General features: G+C 31.7%; 1 protein-coding gene across 1 annotated transcript; it reads left to right on the top strand.

Annotated features, from left to right (window-relative positions):
- Positions 1–9,892: 9,892 nt before the first annotated feature.
- LOC101515279 (rhamnogalacturonan I rhamnosyltransferase 1-like) lies at positions 9,893–13,808 on the top strand. Its single transcript, XM_004488446.4, has 8 exons — positions 9,893–10,691; positions 11,047–11,114; positions 11,216–11,304; positions 11,449–11,614; positions 11,783–12,072; positions 12,179–12,383; positions 12,478–12,635; positions 13,022–13,808. Exons 1-8 carry the CDS (start codon positions 10,373–10,375, stop codon positions 13,272–13,274), a joined length of 1,548 nt encoding a protein of 515 aa, XP_004488503.1. The 5' UTR covers positions 9,893–10,372; the 3' UTR covers positions 13,275–13,808.
- The last annotated feature ends 12,983 nt before the right edge of the window (positions 13,809–26,791 follow it).

Genomic DNA, 26,791 nt, shown 5'->3' with positions numbered 1-26,791 from the left:
AGGGGGGGCTTAAGTATAGAAGAGTCAAAGTATTAAAAAAAAAGTTGTTTTTATGGGAGATTATTGGAACCAAGTTGGTTTTATTCTTAGAGTTTTTATGTTAACAAAATATTTTTGATTGAAGAAAATATTTGACCAAGTTGAGAAGAAGATATGGTCAAGATTTGAAGAAGATATGATTAATCTAACCTATAAGAAGATTTGATAAACATTTTTCACAAGAATATATGAATTATTTTACAAGAAGATATGATCAAGAATTGTTTACAAAAAGAAACCTTCACAAGAAGATACATTTATTATTTGCAAAGATATGATTTAGATTTTGACAAAGGAAAAAATACTAAAGTCATATTCCTACTTGTGAAAGTTCAAGATCCAGTCCAACACTATGTTCCCGCCCATATCAAAGCAAACAATAGAAATGATGTTTCACTTAAAGAATTTGCAAAAGCAATCTTAACAAAATACGAAAAGTGTCAATTTAAAGAATTTACAAACTCAATCTGAACAAAATACAAATAGAATCAATTTGAAGAATTTACAAACTAAATCTAAACAAAATATGAACTAAATCAATCTAGAAGAACTGCTCATATTGGATTCAGAAATAAAGAATTGGCTAAAGAACATATGATATAATGCATCTTGTTTAGAATTATTTTTGAATAAGATCATTATTGACCAAGCTAGGAATGAATATACAACTCAAAATTAAACAATGACTAAATTGAAGCCCAAATTTTATCTATAAATAGACACTCAAGGCTGAAAAAGAAGAACTCAAGCTCAAAATTTCAAATTCATCTTAGAGTTCAAAGTGAGAAATACTTGTTCAAATGAGAAATATTTTCTAAGTGTTTTTCTTATAGTGTGATAGTCATTATTATAATCAGCTTGCTAGAATCAACTACTCAAGTTCCAAACATTTGTATTCAAACCCGATATTGGTGTTAGTGTGCCTTCCACAAATCTGGGATTGTCAGATTGTGTAAATAAGACTTGGTTGGTAGAGTCAACATGTGTGTGTTCCTCAAAATCCTGGAGTTGTTAGGCTATTTGAGAAGTTTGACTTGAGGGGTAAGATTCTTTGTAATTCAAGTTCTTGAATAAGTGGATTTAGTCCTTTTGAGTGAAGGGATTGGATGTAGCCAAGTTAGTGGTGAACTAGGATAAAATACTAGTTTTACTTTAATCATGCACTCCTTATTTTTGTTATTGCTTATGCTCCAAGTAAATCATCAAGTCTGAACAAGTTTAATCAAATAATGAAAAAATTATCAACTAGTTAAACACAATTCAAACCCATTTCTCGTGTTTGCACCTTCAGATTTGCCTCTAAATATTATGTGTGTTTCCTCTAAAGACTGAAGCGTGCTTCTGGTTAGGATGGCTTTGATGAGTCTGTGTGTCTTCATCTGAAAATCCAATATGCCTTTGAAGATTCAACATTCCACTAGAGTTTTTGTGCATCTGGTGCACAAAAAATTTTAGGATACCTTTAATGAATAGTATTTTTAACATGTCTCTGATAAACAATAAGTTGTTGCATGCCTCTAATGAACAATATTTTTAGCATGATTCTGAAGTTTACTTTCAACATGCCTTTGAAGTCTGAAGCCATTGTTCAAGTCTGCATATGAAGCATGTATTCTGCTGACTCTAAAGAATGCAACTCGTTTTAGATTGTTGCCTCTAATACACATCACACTCTGAGGTTGCACTAACTCTAATAATGCAACGAATGTCAATTTCTCAAGCCACTAATTATAAGTTACACAGTATGCCTCTAACTATCAAGAAAATAAAGTATACAACATTTGACTCCTACAATCAAGTCATACTTTGATGAAGAAAAGTCAATCCCTTTGATGGAAAATCAATGATTTTGATAAAAGATAAATTTCTCTTAGCCGAATCAGAATTCCTGGAAGCCCAAGCTCATAGACAAATCCATTTCCGTTCCAATCAATCAAGCGTGTGAAGGAAGATTCACTTGAATATTTTGTGAACAAAATCCAGATTTGATACGATAGCAACATTCAAGAAGATCTAACATGGAAACAAAAGATTGGCTTACAGTCACATTGTCAAAACATGTCTTTTAGAATTAAAATTGAAGGAAATTTTTGTTGACCAAGGTGAATTTGAGGTACTATTTAGAAACTCAATAAAAAATTCACAAACCCTATTTTCATCTATAAATAGTGGTTTAATGCTGAAGAAGAAAGCAAGCACAACAATATACAGAAAAGCTTACGAACTCAAATTTCTCTAAGTACTCAGAATTCAAGGTTTTAGTTTCAGCAAAGGCACTCGTTCAACTTTATGTTATTTAGTACTTAGTGCTTCATTGTAAGTGTGTAATCATTGTAACAAATCTTCACATAAGAAGCAAAATAGAAATAGTTGCACCCTTTGTAACCCAACCCAATTTAGTTTGCCTCTAACAATCTATAGGTTTTAAATTTTATAGAGAATACTTGACTTGTAGGGTCAATGTGTTATTTGCCTCAAGAAGTATGTAAGTTTATGTTGTTTTGAGAAGACTAACTTGTAGGGTCAGATGTTGTTGTAGTTCAAGGTTTTGAATTAGTGGAGAAATCCTTCTATGAGAAGGGACTGGATGTAGCTACCAAGTTGGTGGTGAACTAGGATAAAATCTGGTGTGTTATTTTTTCTTCCGCTCTGTTTGTTTATTGTTTCCTCTAATTAATCCAAACAATTTAATCACTAAACCTGAATCATAATTAAAATTAAGAAAAAAGTTTCAAAATTAGACAAATATAATTCAACCACATCTTTCTCGTGTTTGTGCACCTTCAGATGTTCTTTGTTGTTCCTTTGTCAGTGCATTTGTCAAACCCTTTAAGGTAATTGCATTTATCTTGAAGGTTCTAGACTTGTGATGCATCTTGTACATCTTCTTCTTTTCAGCATCCATCTATTTCCTTGGAATTTCAGTGCCATCAGTTCTTGTGAATAATTCTGAGTGTATCTTCTTGTGAATATATTATGAGCATATGTTCTTGTGAACAAATTCTAGCAAATCTTCTTATGAACAATATTTTGACCATATCTTCTTGTGAATAATATTTTGACCATATCTTCACGTGAACAATATTTTTGCCATATCTTCTTGTGAACAATATTTTGGTCATATCTTCAAGTGAACAATATTTTGACCATATCTTCTTGTGAACAATATTCTTACCATATCTTGTGAGCAATATTTTGACCATATCTTCTTGTGAAAAATAATTTGGCCATATCTTCTTTTCACCTTGGTAAAAGATTTGATTTCCATCAATTATAATTATGAATCTTATCTAATTTCATGTTGTGTTCAAAAACTTATTCACACAAATCTTCCTTCATACTCTGGATTGATTGGAGCATGAATGAATTCGAGCTTGTTCTTGAATATTAAGATATTCTAATTCAGCTAAGTCTTTTTTTCGGAATGAATTATTTCAATCAAAGTTGTTGACTTTCCATCAGACCCATTGACTTTCTTATTGGAGTGAGATGTTGTGTTTCTTGGGTAATAAAAGTCAGAGGCAGAATTGCGTGACTTAGAATATGTGGCATTGGGAAAATCACATTGTTGAATCATCAAAGTTAGTGCAACATTAGAGGCTGCATATCAGAGGAAGCATGTTGAGTGTATTGCAACTTTTGATTAACAAAATATGAGCTTTGAATGCATCGATTGAACAATCTCTTCAGAGTTAATGATATCTTGATATAAACTCTTCAGAGACATGTTGAGTTTGTGCGCATTAGAGTCACGCAAAGGCTTTAGAGGCATGCTTCAAATTCAGTCGTCATATATTCTTTAGAGGCATTCTTCAGACCCAGTTTTCGAGCCAATCTTCAGACCCAATTATCAGAGACAGTCTTCAAAGTCAAACATCAGAGGAAGTCTTTGTAACCTTCACAGGCACATTGCTTTCAGAAGCATATGTTTAGAGGCAAACATATATGCTTTTGTTTTCCTCTGGTCACTTCCTATCGTGACTTCCTCTAGTAGCTTCCTTTGGTGCTTTCCTTCGATTTTCTTGTTCTTATTGTTGCAAACTTAATGAAGCCATTAATCCAAACAAATTATTCTCATAAAATACCTTTGTTAACATCAAAATCATAAGTGGAAAATCAACTTGGTTCCAACAATATATGTGATTGTTGGCATTCTAACGTGTGTATTTTCTCTCACCTGGTGAGCTGAAAGTGAAATGATTTGTGTGTAGTTCAAAGACTGAACATTGATTACACTTGTCCCTTTGCATTGTTTTTTCAAATTAATTTATTTAATTTAATTTCCAAATTAGTAAGTCAACTATTTTGACAAAAACACCACCACTCATACAGACCCACTACCTTCACGTATACTCACTACACATTTGAACCCTAATGGCTTCAAATTCAAAACTTCTCTTGCTCAACAGTGGCTTCAAATTCAAAACCAACCTTGTCTTTTAATGTTCGTCAACTAGATATTTTAAGAGAACTCAGGGTTGATTTTTGTAACCTTGTAGAAAACGGATTCAAGTTCAAAAACAAATTCTATGAGAAGGGATGGTTTGAATACTTTACTCTCGACAAGCTAAAAGTTTATGATATTCTGGAAAAGGAATTCTAGAGACATGAAAAAGCTATTAAGGACAACAAAGTAATAAAGCATAGTATTGGAAACACATATCAAAATCACTTGTCCCTCCATTGTCGTTGTAACAAGATGCTTGAATAAAGGAGTTGAACTCTAGAATGGATAGTAACGAACAATGGATTTGGTAAAAATCGAAAAAAGAATTGTTTGAAAATCTTGATGTGAATGGCAAAGCTGTGTAGCTGAAACCTAAACAAAGGATAACTTCCAATAGAGGATAACAAATAATTTGACATGGGTCAACTGAAACACAATGAATGTTGAAGTGTCGGCTTCTTCTTTAGCGTGGGCTCATATGATTGAATTTTCACAGAGCGCTGACCAAATGATCAAATTTTTCTTTAATTGTGTTTAATAAATACAAACATATTAGAGTAGGCGTTAAGGTGTGTTGATCAGTGTCATAGAGAGGCATGTTGATCAGAGTCATAGAGAGACATGTTGATCAGAGTCTTGCCTTGGTTACATAGTTGAGGAGTGAAAAAACGTCTTTTACTCAAACGATCATTATCAGAGTTTATGTTAGAGAGTCTTCACACTTACATAAATACATTAAAACATAAAATTTTGTCACACATATTCTATTATCATCAAAAGAAGAATTTAGGATCATTGTTTTTCAAACCAACTTGGTATTGGTAGGGTTTTGTTCAAAATAGTGATTGGGTGCGTTGTGCCAAAGTGCAACTTTGTAGACCATGTGAACAAAAAGAACAAATGCATAATGTGGAACATTATTCAACAGAATAATATGCATTTACCCAATCTCATTTTGGAACATATGAAGAGTTATGTAACCAACTCGAGAACAAGGAAAGTCAAGATTGTTCCTTATGCAAGGATGATATCTTCTTTTCTAGAAAGAACTCTAATATTCAAAACCCTAGAAGAGGTTGGTGGTTAGACAAAGGATGAACTCGTAAATTTTTCGGCATGCACCATTGTTTAATATAAACAGATTGTCAATGAAAATGACTATATTAAACCTGCTATTGAACGAAAAAGGAAGAAACACACTGGTCAAAAACATCAGACAAGAAAATCTCTAGCTCCTATTGAAGACTTTTATCCTCAAATTTTTGAAGAAGACAACAAGGAGGTCATACATGAATTAATACATATGTTATAACAGAACAAAGGAAAAATAATCTTGGTATTCCTCTCGTATCCTTCCCTCTGCCCAAGGTTTCTCTAGAATATAAGAATAAGAGGAAGAGGAAAGGGAAAACTCCTCTAGATGATGCTGAAGAAGAAAAGGAAGAAGAAGCCAATGAGAAAGAAAAATGCCCTCCTCTAAAAATTAAATGGAAGGTAACCTCTACTTATGATTACATTATTGATTATATTAATAATGATAATAGTGTAGCTTTAAACTCATCCACAACTATTTATGAACTTGTTGACATCTAACATGAACAACAAAATCCTAAATCAGGTGAAATTATTGAATCATCTACATATGCTAATATTGCACCTTATGAAAATTTATTTGAACCTATGCAGACAAAACCATATGCATCTTGTAAACCCATTTATGAACCCATAAACACAATCCCTGCTAAGAACTCAAGTCAACATATTCCAGCTTTTTAACCTGAAACTATTAATGTGTTATCTGAATCAGACTCAGACTCATTTGAAAGCTCAGGTGAAGAATTCCACTAACAATTATAAGCCAGACTTTAAGTTGAAATTTATTTGTGAAATCTTTATCCCCTAAACATTGAATTCCCAAACATCACTCCAACTTAACTTTGAAACCTCTAACCCTCAACCAAACTCACCTTCACATTCCTCACCTATTTATGTCCCAAACTTACCCATTTTTGTGGAACCCATTCACATTTCCTCTCAAATAGAAATTGAGATTATTGAGAATATAAACTCTGAATCATTGATGATAGCATTTGGACACATGTTTCTAGCTTTTTACTTTGGTATTTTAAAAGATCTTTATAGCTTAGAATAATTTTTTTAGCTTGTTTCTAAACTTTGGGTCAAAATTGAATATATAACTTTATTATTTGCATTTTGACCTTTGCTCGCTCTATAGGCCATAACTTGAGCTATAGATATCGGTTTGTCGCATGCGAGTAAGCGTTGGAAAGCTAAAAATCAGAGCTACAACTTTTATATTGGAATAAAAGCCCAATGCCGAACTTTATTCGACTTAAATTGCAGATTTCGCAATCTGGACTTTTGTAACAATTTTAAATAGCGGACCACTTGTTTTTAAAGTCCAAAGTACTATATATTGGGAATTTCTTTCCTTTCTTAGACACTTTATCTTCAGAATGAGAACCAGAAAGATATAAACACTTTTTTTATTTTAATTTCATGGAAGACTAATTTCATAAGATTAATCCACGAGTTCAGAATTTCATCAACAACTTGAGATTCAAGTTACATTGTCAATTTCATTTCATGATTCTATTTATGTTTATTTGATTATGTTGATATTCTAATTGCTTAAATTAAATATCAATAGGATCGATTAAATTAGTTTGACAAAATTCGGTTTCTAATTTATTGAATTATAATTTTGCGACGCTTGATCGTTAATTGTAATATATCGATGATTGTGATGCTTAATCCAATCAAAGAAACCGAATTCACATAGAGTTGATTACACTTGTTTAATTAATTGTATAGTCAAATAAGAATAGAATCACGAATTAGAAATTAAACTCGTTGATAGAATATGTGATAGGTCTGAAGTTCGAATCAGTGGATTAATCGTTTTGCTAATCTGTTCAAACCAAAAATCTAAAAAACCCTTTTCTAATTTCAATTTTCAATTTGATTAATATTATTATATTACAAGTCCTTGCGAAACAACTTGAGTTATTATCTCTATCTACATTTTATCACTTGTATTTGACCCGTGTACGACAAAGGATCAAATTGATGCTATTGTCGGGGACTCTCTAATAACAATATTAACCAATTTTAGAGTATTACTAACCATCCTAACAATTTTTTTTTTGTTTTGTTGCTCTACATGTAAAAAAAATTGATGAGCCCAAGAAGACTTGATGAGCTTATGTCTTTAGTAAAAAAAAATTGGCAATAGGTAAAGCCCAAGAAGAAGGGGTCTGGGTATTTGCACTTCTCTAGAGCATCCTACAGATTCATGTCCTATATTGCAAGAAGATCCAATTGCTGATGCTCCTCAAGCAAATGCAGCAAATATATACAATCCTCAAGCCAACTATGATATGTCATCTAACAAGTAGAATCCTGGTTGGAGAAACTATCCCAACATGCGATGGAAGCATTCATCTGCACAACAACAACCTAGACAACAACAACAAAACATTCCGCAACAGCAAAAACATTCCACATCAGCGGCAAAACATTCCAAAATAGCAGCAAAACAATGCACCTTCATTAGAGGACTTTGTCAAACAAATAGTTGTCCAAAATCTCCAATTTCAACAAAGAACAGATTCTACCATTCAGAATTTGGAGACAAAGATTGGCCAACTGACCACTTCAATTAATCAGATGCAGACTCATGGATCAAATCAACTACATGCCTAGTCAGTAATAAATCCAAATGCCCCTAATGTCAGTGCAATTACCTTGAGGTCTGACAAAGCTGTTGAAATATCAAATATACCTAAAATTATTGATGTGAAAAATAACAAGGTTGTTGGGGACACTTTGATACCTGAAACTGTTGATGTTGAACAAAATATACCACTTCATTTTCTTCAAAAGGGTAGTGAAGACTAAGAAAATTGACGAGGCATATAGGGACAAAGAGATCTTGGATACATTTAGGAAGGTGAAAGTGAATATTCTCCTACTTGAAGCAATTAAACAGATCCCAAAATAAGATAGATTAGTAATCGTGTGTAAATAAAATTTTATATAGGGATGGTTGAGATATCAACAAATAGATATATTATTAAAAAGATTAATTGATACTTGAGACAAATTAATATTATCTATGCTCTTACATATAATACCTAATTGAATAAGTTAAAAAAATTAACAGTTCAATTCAAAATAAATTTTTCTTTAAAAGAGTTGATATTTATTCACAATTAATATCTTCTTTTTTCTTCCAAGTTACCTACTAAGGAGAGACTTTTCATTTATTTTCACCAAAAAGAGAAATTCTTAATTTATGTAGTTATTATTAGCAAAAAAATCTCTAGTAATTAGATATCTCTTATTTCACTTGCAAATATTTTGGTAAATAAAGAAATTATATAAAGAAAGTCATATATTTTGAAATTTGGGTGATCGCCTTGATATTTTTCCTTATTTATATAGTCAGATATAATAATGAATGATAAATTTTAATTGGACAATTCAAAATATAAAGACTTTAAATTTTTATTTTATATTAAAAAATATAAATTTAAATTTAAATCATTTTATCTTAATCACGATAACAATTAAACCGTTACCAATATTTGAATGTCTAAATGCATGAAATTGCAATCGAGAAGATATCGAATCCATATATTTCGATCAGAAAGCCTTGCATTCAGAAAATTATAAATTCCGACATTCAAACAAATTGGAGGTATATAAAAAATATCTGATGGTTGATAGTTTAAAGTAAAACTCTAAGATATAAACTTTTTGTTTTGTAAAGAGTTAAGATTGCCTTTTTTGCAATTATTGATGGCGCAGTGAATATATTTTCAGTAAAAAATGACGGTAATTTTAATAAGGTAATTATTTAAAAAGTAATATCATATCCGATTTGGTTTATTTTCTTAATTAGGAAACAAAACAACCCAATTTCACAATAGAAAAAGGTAGTCGAAATAGGTTGCGTTGAAATTGAAAGAGATTTGTGAGCAGGATGATCAACCACAAATCACATTTTAATTACTGTTAGATTTTAGTCTTTAGCATAAAGAAATGAAATAAAACCTTGCGATATAATAGTGTCGGCGCAGGCGAACGAAATCAGCCGAACACAACAGAGTACTTTCACACAGCCTACAATCAAATATCGCCACGTATATAAGAACATTGAACTATTTCGATGGAGGACACGTAGGTGGGTCCCATGGTATTTAATTGGATGTTTGGTTTAATGAGTCGCACCCAATAAAGACTCTTTAACCCACCCTTCTTCCCCTTCATTCTTTTTTCACTTAACCACGGTTTGTTTTTCGTGACGCACCACCGTTGTGTACGGCTCGTGCTTCTTTTCTCTATAAGCCGAGCCGGTCACGCGTGTGTCACCAACCGTTAATACAACCCTTTATTATTTCTCTCTCTCGCTTTTGTGACGCGTTTTATTATTCTCTCTCTCTCATTCTTTTTTGGTTCCTATAATAATTGTGTTCTCGCGCTCCATTACTCGCCGGTTAATTTTTCCGGCGCGAGACACCGGCGATTATTTCAGATCAGTCGCCGGAGATTCCTCCGCCACCGTTCCTATTCGTTTCCTTCCGTTCTTATTCATCACCCTTGCGGTTCATTCCGAATTCGGAGATCTCACCGTTTCATTTTCCGATTCGGATTGAGCTGTGCGCGGTGTGGTAATGCGCCTAAGAATTTGAGGTTTCCACGTCGGTTAACGAACTTGTTTGTTCTCGTTGTTTGAATCTGAAGCCGTTTTTGGATCGAGGAAAGTGAATATGGAAGTGGTGTAATTGTTACCGTTGTTGTTCGTGTTTGAATCCGTTGATTTAGGGTTGAGAATTGAGTACATTGATCAAAGGGAGGGTTATGAGGGAACCGTTGTTGTGGGGGAGAGAAGAGAAGAGTGGGAACAAGAGAGGGAAAGTGATTTGGGAAGGGTTAATGATGATGAGTAACAATAAAGTTGAAAAGTTGAAGAATACGGTGTCGGCGAGGTCTTCAAGGATGAAATTGTGGATGATACGGGCTACCACAACGGTGTTACTGTGGACTTGCATCGTTCAGTTAACTGCAATTAGTGATATGTGGGGTCCTAGAGCTTTGAAAGGTTGGCCTTCTTGTTTTACACATGAATCTGCACTCATCGAGTTGCCTTCTACACAGCCCAGAGTTCTTCCACCCAAGAGTTAGTTACTCATCAGCTCAATATGATGTTCTGTTGTATCTAATTTAGTATTGTTGAATTGAATGATATATATGAGGATATGTTATGTTATTTAATTGAATTTATTTAATTTTAATTACACAGTAGTCCTTTGGAATGCGTAACACTTATGATAAGTTAAGACTAATGTGTTAAATGTTTTGATTCAGTCAATGTCTGAGTATTTTAAAAATTGGAATAAATTTTTGCATTCTGCTGCTAATTTTTTTAGTAATGAATTTGGGGGGATTTCTTTTTTTGATGATTTGTGTTTTGCATGTGTTGTTACTTCCCAATTGTTTGAGTGGGTGATTTTTGTTTTTTTGACTGTTGGCAGGGGTTTATAAAAACAATGGTTACTTGATGGTGTCGTGCAATGGAGGATTGAACCAAATGAGAGCGGCGGTGAGTGGTTGGCACATGTGTTTGACATTTTACTTTTGTGGTTGTTAGTAGTGTTGGAGGATTTTAGTATGATTTATTGGTTATCTGATGTAATTATACAGATATGTGATATGGTGGCAATTGCAAGATATTTAAATGTCACGCTTATAGTCCCTGAATTGGATAAAGCTTCCTTTTGGGCTGACCCCAGGTTAGTTTTTCATTCCATCTGGGTATACTTGGTTTGAGCTAACTACCATGTGGTAGTGAAGGTGTGGAGGTTTTTCTTCTCCTTCAGAAAGAAAAACAAAAACTAGGATATCTTCTCATGGACTGTTTATGGCTCTTGTATCAGTGAGTTCCAAGATATATTTGATTTGGACCATTTTATTACATCCTTAAGAGATGAGGTGCGGATATTGAAAGATTTGCCTCCTAGACTCAAGCAGAAAGTGGAAAATGGGTTTCTTTACACTATGCCACCGATTAGTTGGTCTGACATGTCTTACTATAAGAACCAGGTCAGCTTTTATTTTTATTTTTGGGTCAATAAGTACCATGAGCTTAAAATCCTTTATGCTAAAAAACCTTAAATTAGACTGATTTTCTCTCATACCATGCCCTAAATTATGCTTTTTCAAGTTTCTGGTTTGCTAATTCAAAAGCAAATGGGGTGGTTATACTTTCAGATTCTGCCATTGATACAAAAGTATAAAGTTGTCCATTTGAATCGAACTGATGCTCGGCTGGCCAATAATGGACAATCTCTGGAGATTCAGAAGCTGCGTTGCCGAGTCAATTTTAGTGCTCTTAGATTTACTCCTCAGATTGAGGAGTTAGGCAGAAAGGTGATCAATCTTCTGAGGCAGAAAGGACCATTTCTGGTACTTCATTTGAGGTATGAGATGGACATGTTGGCGTTTTCTGGCTGTACTCAAGGTTGCAACAGTGATGAGGTGGAAGAATTGACAAGGATGAGGTGAGTAATATGTGTAGTTTAGCTGTTCCATAACTTTCATTGATGGAGTTTGAAAGAAAATTTAATATAAGTCTTTTTTAAATTTCAATTTCCTGTACATTGCCAGATATGCTTATCCTTGGTGGAAAGAAAAAATAATTAATTCGGATTTGAAAAGAAAAGATGGTTTATGTCCTTTAACACCCGAGGAGACTGCCCTTGCACTTAGGGCCTTTGACATCGATCAAAACATTCAAATCTACATTGCAGCTGGGGAAATATATGGTGGGAATAGGAGAATGGCCAGCCTTGCAAAGAACTATCCAAAACTGGTAACTAACCCAATCTTTAGGATACCATGGAATTGTGATTCTTTTTCCTGTTTAATACCGTCTTACTTGGTGCGTTTGTGCTTTTCTGAAACAGGTCAGAAAGGAAACACTGTTGGAACCGTCTGAACTTCAGTTCTTCCAAAATCATTCCTCTCAAATGGCAGCATTGGATTATCTTGTTTCATTAGAGAGTGATATATTTGTTCCTACGTATGATGGAAATATGGCAAAAGTAGTTGAAGGTCATCGCAGGTAAAGTTTGACTCATAATTTTATTTGTCTACTCTACATGTTTTGGCGTGCCCCTCCAGCTATGACTAACCAATTATTCAATATTTTATTTGTTTCTATCAATGGTATTAGTGAACTTGATTCTTTATAATTCTTTAGGAGAAGAAATTTTGTGCATATTCAATCTAGAACACTTTTCTCCTGAATAATTTTTATATGCACTTCTGCTCTCAGAGATGACCTGGCTGTTTTTGCTGATAACATAAATAAGTTTCTGGCATAATTTTATAGTTTATAAGTTTAAGCAGAGTTATTTTTTTCTCAAATTTTGTTCCTCCTTATAAATCATGAATTAAAAATACTTAAGTGCCAAGTCACATGACTTGTACCCTCCAATTACTTTGCAGATATCTTGGGTTCAAAAAGACCATTTTATTGAACAGAAAGCTCCTAGTTGATTTGATAGATCAATACAACAATGGAGTAATGAACTGGGATGAATTCTCTTCAGCTGTGAAGGAAACTCATGCTGATCGCATGGGAGGAGCAACGAAAAGATTGGTAATCCCTGATAGGCCAAAAGAAGAGGATTATTTCTATGCAAATCCTGATGAATGTTTAGAACCATCAGAAGATGATATGTTGAGTAGTACAGCGTGAGTGGAGTGTTTGGAAATAATAGAATTGTACTTGGTCTCCTCTACCGGTGCACTTGGCTTTCTACCACAGATATACTAAGTTTACACAGTTTTAGCAAAGCTGACAGCATTTAGTATGGAAGAGGACAGTCATAGTGACTGTTAGACGAAGGGTGGGGGGTAGACTTTCCATGGGAAAAAAAAGCTCGAGGAGGTCAAGAAAAATAGCTGGGGGTTAGTTTATTTAATATATAATATGCAAATAAACCTTCACATTCATGTATAGAAGTTACCCTGCCATTACAGGGTGAGAGCAAATCAAACTGCATTGTACAAGGAGGAATTCATATACACAATTGGATTTCTTGGAACTGCAGTTTGTGGAAGCTTTTTTCCTTGGTACCTCTCATTTTTTCCCTCTCCCCCAAATACATAATATAATATATAAATATATTATAAGGTTAATTTTCCCTCTTTTACCACTCTTTTTATCTATCACGAATGATTATTGTGGTTTAGCTGGATTATTACTCTATAAAATTTGTTTGTTCTTGTAGATTATTGCCTTTCTAATTTCTTAGCTTTCGGTGTTGATTCAATGATTCGCATTTACTAGTGGTTGGATATTTTTTTATTTTGTCTAATTTATATTTATATTGCATTATTGGGGCCACTTTTGGTTAATGAATAATAATTGCTCAATAATGCTATTGCTATCTTATCCATCAACACACTCAAATCTTCCAGAACCAGTAAGAATCTGAGTAGGGAGGAGCTCTTGTCGACGTCTGACTATTTCTCTAAGATGCCGTTGGATGAAATTAGCAAGTTGTATCGGTTTAAGTGTTATATCGTATAATTTGGCGAATTTGAAGTTGCTGTTTGCTTCTTTATTGATTTCATGAATAAGATAGAATAAAAACGTGTACCAAAAAAAAAAGTAGGATAAAAACAAAACCAATCACAACCAGTCAAAAATGGTCCGTTTATTTATTTTTTGGATTAATTCGTTGGCAATGATAATGATTTATGTGACATTTGTAAGAATGTCATTTACGAATCCCTCTTGACATTTTTCCGGAGTTAAGTTGGTCGTTGGTTGTAATATATCACACGATAAATGTAGGATTATGACGTGACTTGACTTTTTTCTTGGTATATACTACAGTTACATTACTACATCTAGTCCTTTTTAAAACCACCTATCACATTTTATTTTATGTATTGAAGTTTATTAAATAATATTTATATTTAAATGTGTTGAATTTTAATAAAGAGTATGTTTAAAAAATAAATAAATAAAACTAAATATTTGAAAATGTGTTTATATATTTAAGGGGTAATTTTTTATACCAAATAATGGTTATAAATAAAGACAAAATAGTAATATTAATTAGTAGGTTTGTTTGTTTGTTTTCTTTTGAATAATTAATGGTTATATCAATGTTATCTCTTTTTTGTTATTACAATATTTATTTTCTCTCTATAATAGTACTGTTTAAAATTTGTAATGATTTGTTATGCACTTCATATGATAATATATTGTTAGGATGTAGGTTCGACTTGCAATATTCCTTCTTTATACACTAGTAATATATAAGTTTCGTATCTTTGAAACCATAATAAAAAGTTGCAACATTTCAACAATCTAATTAACTTGTTTAGAAAATTCTACAATTATTATTGTTGATGGTTAACTTTCATACTTGGTTTACTATTTTTGGCTGAGTTTAATGGACATACATCAATCAATAGTGTTAAATTATTTTATATAATTATTTCACTAGACTACTATTTTTTCATATTATATAAAGTATAAAGTAACACATGGTGAAAAGAAAATATTAGATTTCTCTCTTTATCTTTATCTATTAGAGGGATAGTCTATGACTATTTTTTAGTTTAGAGTCACTCCTCCAAATCGTTTTTTTATTTTATTTAAATAAGTAGTTTTGATACAAATTTAGTTTTTATTTCACATTTTGTTTATTGTGATTTCTTTGTCTGAGTGTGATACTTTTCGATCTTTTCGTTTTTGTGTGACATTTTTTCACGGTTTAGTGTGGTGTTCGTTTTAGTTCAAATTGACAAATTAGCCTTGATCAATTATAGCTTTCAATCAATGATTTTTCTGTCGTCAACTTTACAGATATGGAGACATATATATCTTAGACACTTGAATTTTGTCATAATTGTAGATATGTTTTCGTTTTACAGTATTAACTTAAGTGTTGTGAGTTTGTTCACAAATTCATCGTTTTTATTCTTAGAAAATTTGAATCAATGAATATCGTTAATAAAAAAACACATGCCGAGAAGAACGAGCAAAATTATGTGTTGACATGAATATGTACTCATTTTAATATCAAACGAATCCCAACTATTGATAGAATTTACCTGTGATTTTATGGGTTCTACTTAATTAAACTATCACACTAGAAGCCACCTATATTATGGGTTCGAAAATATCCTTTCAAAGTGGGGTGATATGATAAAATAATATATTTTAATTGGATGCAGTATAAAATAATTTTATATTAATTGTATATACCTTTTAAACCATTTTTATTTTTATAATGAGATAAAACTGTGACTTAATTACAATTTTAGTTCTTCTATTTTATCAATTCACGAAATCGATCTCTCTATTTAAAAATTTAGTAGTTTTGGTCTCTCACTCCGATTTTTTAATTAAAAATGGGAGATGCGATATGTTTTAAATAACATGACATTTGCTACGATGATATAAAATAATTAACACACACGAAATCACAAATAAAATCATCTAAAAACTTAACTTTCAAACTTTAGAAATTTTTTATTTTGTAATTTAATTAATGACATATGAGTAATTAATATATCTAAATGGTTCTATATTATGAAATTGTATGACACATCATTTAACATATGTTAAATTGTTAGCTTTTAGTTCAAAAAAATGATAGAATGATCAAAATGTGGACTTTTAAAATACGAGGATCAATTCTGTGAATCGATAATAATAGAAGAACTAAAACTATAACTAAATCAACCTAACATTTTATATCCAAGATCTATAAAAAAATATATCTTAAATTATTTTTAAATTTCAATTTTTTGGTGAATATTAATTGTCACTCTTTTAATTGTGATATAGTTCTTGATGGTGAGAGACTAAAATCTCTATTAATATTAATTTTGGCGGAGTTTGATCGATTCTCTATATGTATTTATATGTTGAGAGATATCGATCTTTAAATAAATTTTTGTGTCTCAAAAGATAAATTTATGCAGTTGTACCATAACATACCTTGATTTTATAAAAAATGAAACTCCATAATTATTGTTAAGGTTGTTCAATAATTTTAAACCGAAAAAGCTTAATTGTTAAGCTTACTATAAAATAAATAATTTGTGGCAGGTCGTTTAAGTCAAGTTTTAATCTAAATTTAGATTTTATTAATTTAAATTTAATCAATTTTTTATCTAAAATTTTCAACTTACTCCTATATTTTGGATTTTATCAATTTTTAATCTAGATTTTGGAAATTAATTATTCAACTAGCCCCCGAAAATCACAAGTTGTTTGAATAATGATGTTTCAATAATTATTATTTTTATTTTTTGATTCTTAGATTTATTTTACTAGATGTAATCTTAGTCAAAGTATATTGAACACAGAATTTAACTACGTCTTTCAACAATTTTTTTAACTCGAGTTTAATATATTATACGACTTTAATCTCTTCCACTAAATTCAACAAGGTGCTATATTATTATGTGAGCATGTGGAACGGTTACAAGCACCTTGTTTTACATGATTTGTTTCAACCCGACACCTTGTTTACAATTATTTGTCACATTCTTTATATTTGTATATCAGTCATTTTCGTTGTACAACGTGCGGTCAATTTGTGAAAAGTACAAAAAAATTTGGTGAGTGTAATGCCTCATTTTTTGTGGCAGTGTTTCTTGTGGATCACTAGTGCAAGAGGAACGGACGAGTAATTTTAAACCAACATTTACTGAAAATCAATTAATTTAATCGATGACATTGAAATTAGCATCATTTTCAACGAAAAGAACCTCAAAATCAACAATATGCTAACTTATCGTCTATAAGTTGAAGGATTGTTTTCGTCAAATAAAGTAGAGTTTGGAGACAGGAAGGAACTAGCCTCCACACACAATGCAAGGGAGTAGGCCCCAAATCCCCACACAATAATTAATACTCCCTCTTGACTTTACTTATATTAAGAAATAGTCTAATCATCTTGCACTAAGGTATAAAATACTATTTTTATCTTTAATTATAAGTACTATTTAGAAAGAAAAAAGAAAAAAGAAAAAACCTTTCCTAAAGTTATGTTTAGTAACGCAAAAAGACGACTTTATAGTTTATAACATATTTCTTCTTATCACTATTACAAAAAAAAAAGTATCTTAATTTTGATTATTATTATAATTAAAAATTAATTATTTTTTGTTTATTTAATACTATTATTCATAATATAATATTTATTTAACTCAAAATATTTAATATTAATATCGAATATTTGATATTTAAAAATGATAATTTAATAAATTTAATTTTTTGTAAAAATTTAAAAAATTAATTACACTTAATTGTATGTCTTAATATCCGTAAAAATAATATTTTTTTAATAGTATTGACTAGAGAAAATATATATTTTTTGAGACATTTATAAAAGGAAATTATGATTTTTAAAATATATTTATTATTTAAATTTTCTTTTATTTTTATTTAATATTTATTTTTTAAATATTAATAAATATATTTAATGTTTCACAATTTTTTATGAGAAGTATATTTATAAAAATATTCAAATAATTATAACAATAAATAAGTTCATCAACATTAATATATATATTTTTTCTTGTAATTGAGACCAGATGTATTTAAGTTGGGAGGGAGTAGTGAGCTTTTGGTGAAGAAATCTAGAGGATCGATCATTGGTAAATTGAAAAGATAATATGATGGAGATCCCAATAAATTCTTCGTGTATTTCCAGTCGTTTTATGAAAAGGTGAATGATCCAAGAATTCACCTAGGAAAATGGTAAAATCGTATCGTTAACATTATAGTATTTGCATTTTTGCTTATTACTCGTGTTGGTATAAGTAATAGTGGGATAATTAACGAATAGATCTGCATGAAGTCAGGATCTGCCACAACATCGCTATTAATTAGCTTTGATAACTCCCGTTGTATAGTTAATTAACTGTGACAGACAGTACTTGCTACCATGACATGTGGTGTATGGGTTAGAAACTTAAGCTCAAAGCCATTGATTTCTACTACTTTGTTCTTAATTATAAGTATTCTTTAGGGAAATTTTTTGTCTCTAACTATTAGCAACATTTTAATTTATGAAGTGTATTTATTAATTTTTGTCGTACATATCATTTGTTAATACTATTAATTTTTTTTTAATATGAAAAATATTTAAATATAAAAATTATTTTAAGAATATTAATATATAAAATATATACATTAACTACATTATAAACTTTTTTTAATAAGAGTAAAAAAACGAGTATTTAAAAAAGGGACAGAGGTAATATTGTATAAAACAAAAATATTATTTTTGACCTAGATTTTGTGACAAATACGACATTGTATACTTTTGTGTATAATGAATAAAAAATAATTAATTAATTTAATACTTAATTAATGAAAATAAAAATATGATTTTATCTTCTCCCTCTTTTCTATGTGATACCCTCACCATTAAAAACCCTCTCATGTCTCTAAGAACGCTCATGACGCCTCATAACCTCTTACTTCTCTTTTCTCTCTGCGGTGGTGACAATTGGATATTCGTTGCTAACACACCACTGCTCTTTGTGTTGACCGACCTCTCTTTATCATCGTTCGTCTCTCTCTCAACTCTTTCTTTTGGCTCTGATTGTCTCTCTTTGCACAAATGACATCACTCTCTATGTGTCTCCTTCTATCCCTCTTGCATCACTAATTAAGGTGAGTATTTTTTTTTGTTATTTAGGGTAATGTTTGTAATTGATTTCAATTTTAGGGTTTAGGTGGAATTGGTTTAATGTTTATGGAATGCGTTTTATTTAAATTTTATGGAATGTGTTTAAAATGTGTTTGATTTAAAGTTGATGGAATTGATTTAGAGCATTTTGTTTGTTTGAAATGTGTATCATTCATAGTTAGAGATAGAATAGAATAGTTAAACTCAACTTAACAATTCCAAGTATGTAAACATTCTATGTATGTAAATCTCCAAAATTTTATTGTAAAATTAATCTGATTAGGTGATTGTAAATCAATTGTAAAATTTGGACACATTTCATATTGTAAAGAGGTGATTGTAAAATCTGAACGGGTGATTATCATATTTGATTAGGCGATGTCAAACAATTGTAACTGATTCAAACTTACAAAATTTAGAGACAAATTGTGATTGATTCGTTATTATTGTTTGATTTATATTTAGAATGTTTGGAAATGTGTTTGAAATGTTATATATTATTTGGATAAAGTATTATCAAATATATGTACTCGTGCATCGCACGAAATAATCACTACGCGAAAAAACGCATATTACAACGCTTTTTTTAAGCCATTTACAGCGCTTTTTCAAAAAAATAAGCGCTGTGGAATCGAGCGCTGTAAATGATACAACAGCGCTTTTAAAAAAGCGCTATAAAACATGTAAATATAACGCGCGCTTGTTATGCACATTTTACAGCGCTTCTTCACAAACAAGCGCTGCAATATGCACCCCATTATATGAGTTATGGGTCTGCTTTTAGAGCGCTTTTTAACACAAGCGCTGTAAAATGTACAAGAAAAGCGCTGTAAAATGTACAAGAAAAGCGCTGTAAAATGTACAAGAAAAGCGCTGTAAAATGTACAAGAAAAGCGCTGTAAAATGCACACCCATAATTTCATATATGGGTGTGCATTTTACAGCGCTTTGTTGAGAAAGCGCTGTAAAATGCCACCCATAATTTCATATATGGGTGTGCATATTATAGCACTTTCTCAACAAAGCGCTGTAAAATGCCCACTCAAAATTTCATATTATGGGTCTGCATTTTACAGCGCTTTTCTTGTACATTTTACAGCGCTTTCTCAAGAAAGCGCTGTAAAATGTGCACCATTAAAGCGCTTTAGAACAACATTTTACAGCGCTTTTTAAAAAAAGCGCTGTAAAATGTGTGTGTGTGTGTGTGTTTTTTTTTTTTTTTTAAACGCTGTAAATTAATTATTTGAAATGAAAAGCGCTTTTTAGCTTTTTATGGCATTTTTTTTAAAAAGCGCTGTCTTTTATCTTTGTATCCAAAATTATTTTGATCCAAAATCACTTCACAATCAGTGCACACAACAACAAAACATATTCAAATACCATAAGCAGTTCACACAATCAGTAGAACAGAAATCATAACTCTGTAACTTTATTAACATATATGTAACTCTGTAACTCTGTAATTTACAACCTAAGTAACTACATTCAGATACATATATACAACCTAATTTACAACCTAATTAACTACATTCAGATATGTATATACAACCTAATTTACAACCTTTACATATAATAACTAACATAATATACATTATATGCACTAGCTACCATATAATATTCAGATCCCTTGCCCAACAGCAAGCTATTTCCCAGAAAATCAAATAATTTGCAAGTCAAGCACATACTGACACCAGTCTTCCTTTAATTCCATCAGATCTTCCTCAGAATATGATGGACTGGAATTGTCAAAGTACTGCAATATAAAAATTGAACATATTATATTAAGTTAGTATCAAATATATAGATAATTTATATATGAAAATCATATAATGCAAATACCGTACCGTTTCTGGGATAATAGTTTTATTCTTCTCAACAATCTCCTTCATGAATCTCAATACGTAGTACCCACAGTCGATGTTATTTGTTTGACGAGGGCACTTTATTGAGATCCATGTAATGTTATTAGACTTCTGCTTCGACACTTTAGCACCTCTTTGAGCTCGATAAACTTTTAAGGCACTATCGAATGAATAAATGTGATTATTAGAGCATAAATATTTATATATATATATATAAATATTCATGCTCTAATAATCACATTTATTCATTCGATAGTGCCTTAAAAGTTTATCGAGCTCAAAGAGGTGCTAAAGTGTCGAAGCAGAAGTCGAATAACATTACATGGATCTCAATAAAGTGCCCTCGTCAAACAAATAACATCGACTGTGGGTACTACATATTGAGATTCATGAAGGAGATTGTTGAGAAGAATAAAACTATTATCCCAGAAACGGTACGGTATTTGCATTATATGATTTTCATATATAAATTATCTATATATTTGATACTAACTTAATATAATATGTTCAATTTTTATATTGCAGTACTTTGCCAATTCCAGTCCATCATATTCTGAGGAAGATCTGATGGAATTAAAGGAAGAATGGTGTCAGTACGTGCTTGACATGAAAATTATTTGATTTTCTGGGAAATAGCTTGCTGCTGGGCAAGGGATCTGAATATTATATGGTAGCTAGTGCATATAATGTATATTCTGTTAGTTATTATATGTAAATGATCATAGGACACAATATATGAACATGCATATGGATCTGAATGTAGTTTAGGTTGTAAATTAGGTTATATATATATACGTATCTGAATGTAGGTAATTAGGTTGTAAATTAGGTTGTATATATGTATCTGAATGTAGTTACTTAGGTTGTAAATTACAGAGTTACATATATGTTAAAAAAGTTACAGAGTTCTGATTTGGAGGGCAACAAGGTTTGTTGGCCATGCCACGTAACTGCCAATAGCGTCGCTTAAGAACTTCATATCTCCATCGTTGTCCGGTATGGGCAACGGTGCAGTTGGTTCGAAAGCAACCGTAGGCGATACTTTGACATGGCCCGTGGGGATCGGAATATTGTGCAATACTTCTCCCGAAGTATTGTACAATATTCCTTTTCCCACCTTCCGTTGAGTAGGCGATGACAAGTATAGGACACATGTAGTGACACCCTACATCAATAGTTAAAACATAAGTACAGTTAATATATAAGTTTGTTTAATACATAAGTAATTACATAAGCAAGTAAGTAGTAAGTAATTAATTACCTCGGGAATACTCTTCAAACCGACGTTGCAACTCCCGGTTTCACTCTCCATTTGTATTTCAGGTTGGAGCTGAACCGAAAGTTGCTTGTCTTTATTCGTATTCACCAAGAGTGCCACTTGCTCCGATAGGATTCTGAGCTTCTCTAATACTTCCTCGTTGGAAGGTTTTTGGCGCTTCTCTTGAGGAAAAAAGCTTTTGGGAGTTACGCCAAATCATTTCCCCCTCACTCGACCGGAATACTCAGGGACATTAAACACTTTCCCAAGAATGTCCCTGCAAGTATCCTTGTTGCCCTCTTGAGTTTCAGAACTTTGTTCAACAATTTACTAAAATACATGTAACATTAAAAAGATAAGTTCAATAGCATTTTTAAAATACAATATTAAAAAATATTAAAGTGATAATATACTTACACAAAGTTCTACAACTTTCTTGACATTTTCATTATCAACCACTCCTTCTTTATTAACACGCGCTTCCTTCCACAATATATGACGACCCAAGGGTTGATCGGCTTGGGTGTCTTTTCTCTATTCGTTAAAATCATAAACAAAATAATACAAATTAGTTACACACTATAGTTTATAATACAAATTACTTCATTATATAAAAGTGATGTTTAATTACTTACAATTTGTTGTTCAAGGCGTGCATATCCCATACGTGATTTCTTGTATGGGTGTTTTGGGTTGCTTGCCCGTTCGCGATTTGCCTTACTAATATTCTATATAAAAAAAAATAGCAATTGTGTAAAAATTTAAAATACGCTACGAATATGAATAATAAAACACAAATGCTAATAAATTAATCACTTACGACAAACGCCGGGTCAGAACGTTTGGAAACAAATGCACTCCATTCATCCTTTGATATATAATGTTGATATATCTTTGGAGGTTCAGCATTTGTGTTTCCTTCTCTATCTTTTAGATAGAAATTTGAGAGATGGGATCTAAATCCACGATGGATTTTCCCAGCAACTCTCAAAACATATGACTTTCGTTCCTCATCAAGAACAAAAGTGGTCTGCAATGAAAACAATTATAAGTAATGTATTTTACAGAAAAAAAATTATAAATGACAAAAGAGTAGATCAAAATATTTACTTGAATGTCATTCCAGATGATATCTTTGGCATCCTTCAACGCCTTATCTCTCCAGTTGTCTATTGTTATTGGGACATTTTGACGAACAACAGCCCCAATGTAGCTTACAAACATGGAGCTGTTGGGGTCAACTGGCTGACCACTCTCGTTCCAGCCAACCTAATAAACTCATATAGTAAGTACATGCCCTAAACCCTAAAAAAAGATAAAAAAACACACAGCAAACAGAGTATATATAGTATACCTCAAATTTAATGCCATTACTCCTTGCTTTAATGACTTTCTGCATGATAGTTGCACCACGTTTGACTTCTTTTTCGTAAGTCTTAGAGGTGCCAACTTCTTCATTTTGAACTTCTAAATCTTTGTTTGTATCCATTTAACTACAACAAGTTCAACATGCACTTTAGTATAACATCAACAAGCTCAACATGGATCATGCATTATTATAAACAAACTCAACATGTATCAGTATATCTTAAAAAAGCTCAACATGCATTCTAATGATTACAAAAATTTAATAACATCAATACCTGAATAATGATGGTTCGAAGAAAGACGAAATGCAAAGAAAAGAGGGTTTGCAGAAAGTTCACAGAAATATGGTTCAAAGAAAAGAGGGAACGGTATTGAAGAAATACGTAATGAGGGTTACGTATTTCAATGAAAATATATTGTGTGAAATGGGAGAGATGATCTTGGATGGAAATAAGGTTCGAAATGAAGGAGATGATCGTGGAAATAAGGTTCGTAAAGGACGGGATGATAGGGTTTGCAAAAGAAGAGAAGAAATGAAGGTTGAGATGAAGGTTACGTAATGAAGAGGAAACTGAAGAGGTAACTGTTATATATACGTAACACTTTTACAGCGCTTTTTATAAGCCTTTTTACAGCGCTTTTTTTGTAAAGCGCTCTAAAAGGCTTCTTTAGTTAAATTCTTAAAAGGCTCTTTTACAGCGCTTTTGACAAATAAGCGCTGTAAAAGACCTCCGTGTGTTATTATGTTATTTGAATGCCTTTTACGCCTTTTACAGCGCTTTTGTCAAATAAGCGCTGTAAAAGACCTCCGTGTGTTATTATGTTATTTGAATGTTTTTTAAAGCCTTTTACAGCGCTTTTTACACATAAGCGCTCTAAAATGTCTCTTTATGTTAATTTTAAGAGGCTCTTTTACAGCGCTTTTTCCAAATAAGCGCTGTAAAAGACCTCCGTGTGTTATTATGTTATATTAATGTTTTTTAAAGCCTTTTACAGCGCTTCTTACACATAAGCGCTCTAAAATGTCTCTTTAGGTTAATTTTAGAAGGCTCTTTTACAGCGCTTTTTCCAAATAAGCGCTGTAAAAGACCTCCGTGTGTTATTATGTTATATTAATGTTTTTTAAAGCCTTTTACAGCGCTTTTCCACATAAGCGCTCTAAAATGTCTCTTTAGGTTAATTTTAGAAGGCTCTTTTACAGCGCTTTTTCCAAATAAGCGCTGTAAAAGACCTCCGTGTGTTATTATGTTATATTAATGTTTTTTAAAGCCTTTTACAGCGCTTTTCCACATAAGCGCTCTAAAATGTCTCTTTAGGTTAATTTTAGAAGGCTCAACATGCAAAACCCACATAGTAGTAACTGGTCACCACCAAAATCCCTTCATCTTCACCAAACTCTTCTCCTTTTATGCATCTTCTTCACAAACATCAAAGCTTACTCTTTCACAATTCAATCTCCACCTCAACACCCTTTTTATCTCTTTCCATTCTCTTTCCTTCTTAAATCGAAACTTGGTATTCAGGATCATTGCCATGTTGCGAAAAATGGGTTTGTGTCTGATGTTTTTGTTAACAATGTGTTTTTGGGTATTCCCATGATGCGTACAAGGTGTTTGATGAAATGGGTTAATGTCTGATGTTTTTTGGATTCCCATGATGCGTACAATGTGTTTGAAGAAATGGGTTTGTGTCTGATGTTTTTTGAATCCCATGATGCGTACAAGGTGTTTGAAGAAATTAGGTGTCTGATGAATATTATTTTTAAAGCCATTTGACAGCGCTTTGGCAAACAAGCGCTGTAAAATGTCTTTTTTACTCACTTTCAAAAGAGTCGTTTACAGCGCTTTGTGTGGAAAGCGCTGTAAAAGGTATAACACACTCATTATTTTATTTTTAAAATGATCGTTTACAGCGCTTTTTCCAAATAAGCGCTGTAAAAGACCTCCGTGTGTTATTATGTTATTATGTATCTTTTAGGTTAATTTTAGAAGGCTCTTTTACAGCGCTTTTTCCAAATAAGCGCTATTATTGTTTTTGTGTTTTGTTATGTTATTTTTTAAACAAGCTCAACATGCAAAACCCACATAGTAGTAACTGGTCACCACCAAAATCCCTTCCTCTTCACCAAACTCATGTGTTTTGTTTTATTGTTTTATTTTATTTTTGTGTTTGGTTTATTTGGGTTGGGATGACATTAAAAACCTTTTTATCAGTTCAGTTCAGAAAATAAATTAATCAGAACTTAGTATAAAACACTCAATTCAGATTACATGCATGAATTATTAGAAATGACAATGAGAATCTCTCTGTACAGTTCAGTTCAGTTCAGTTCAGAAAATAAATTAATCAGAACTTAGTATAAAACACTCAATTCAGATTACATGCATATTTACAATAACACAGTTCAGATTACATGCATAGCTTATATAAAACAATTAAACATATATATACAGTTCAGTTGAATCAATTCAGATTACATGCATATTTACAATAACACAGTTCAGATTACATGCATAGCTTATATAAAACAATTAAACATATATATACAGTTCAGTTGAATCAATTCAGATTACATGCATATTTACAATAACACAGTTCAGATTACATGCATAGCTTATATAAAACAATTAAACATATACATTAAGATGCCCTTCTTCTTTTCCTGGTGACATTCACATTTGTTTGTCCATTTACAATACGAAACGATGGATTAATCCAAATTCCCTCATCATGATCATCTCTAAGATATAAACCATCATCAGTTGAATCAATTTCATGTGGTTGTTGTGATGTTGCAAATAAAAGATCATTACCAACATCTTCATCATTATTGTTATCATCACTTATTTTATTGGTCGATAGGACAACAGACCATTTATCATTAGAAGGATCAGTGACATAAAACACTTGTTGAGCTTGCGACGCTAAAATAAAAGGCTCGTCTTTGTATCCCACCCTATTAAAATCGACAAGCAAGAATCCTGACTCATCAATCCGAACGCCATTATTATTATCGACCCACTTGCAACCAAATATAGGAACACGAAACATTGTG

This window comes from Cicer arietinum, chromosome 1, assembly GCF_000331145.2.
Source record: "Cicer arietinum cultivar CDC Frontier isolate Library 1 chromosome 1, Cicar.CDCFrontier_v2.0, whole genome shotgun sequence".
NCBI lineage: Eukaryota > Viridiplantae > Streptophyta > Magnoliopsida > Fabales > Fabaceae > Cicer > Cicer arietinum.
This window is presented reverse-complemented; position numbering and strand designations above follow the sequence as displayed.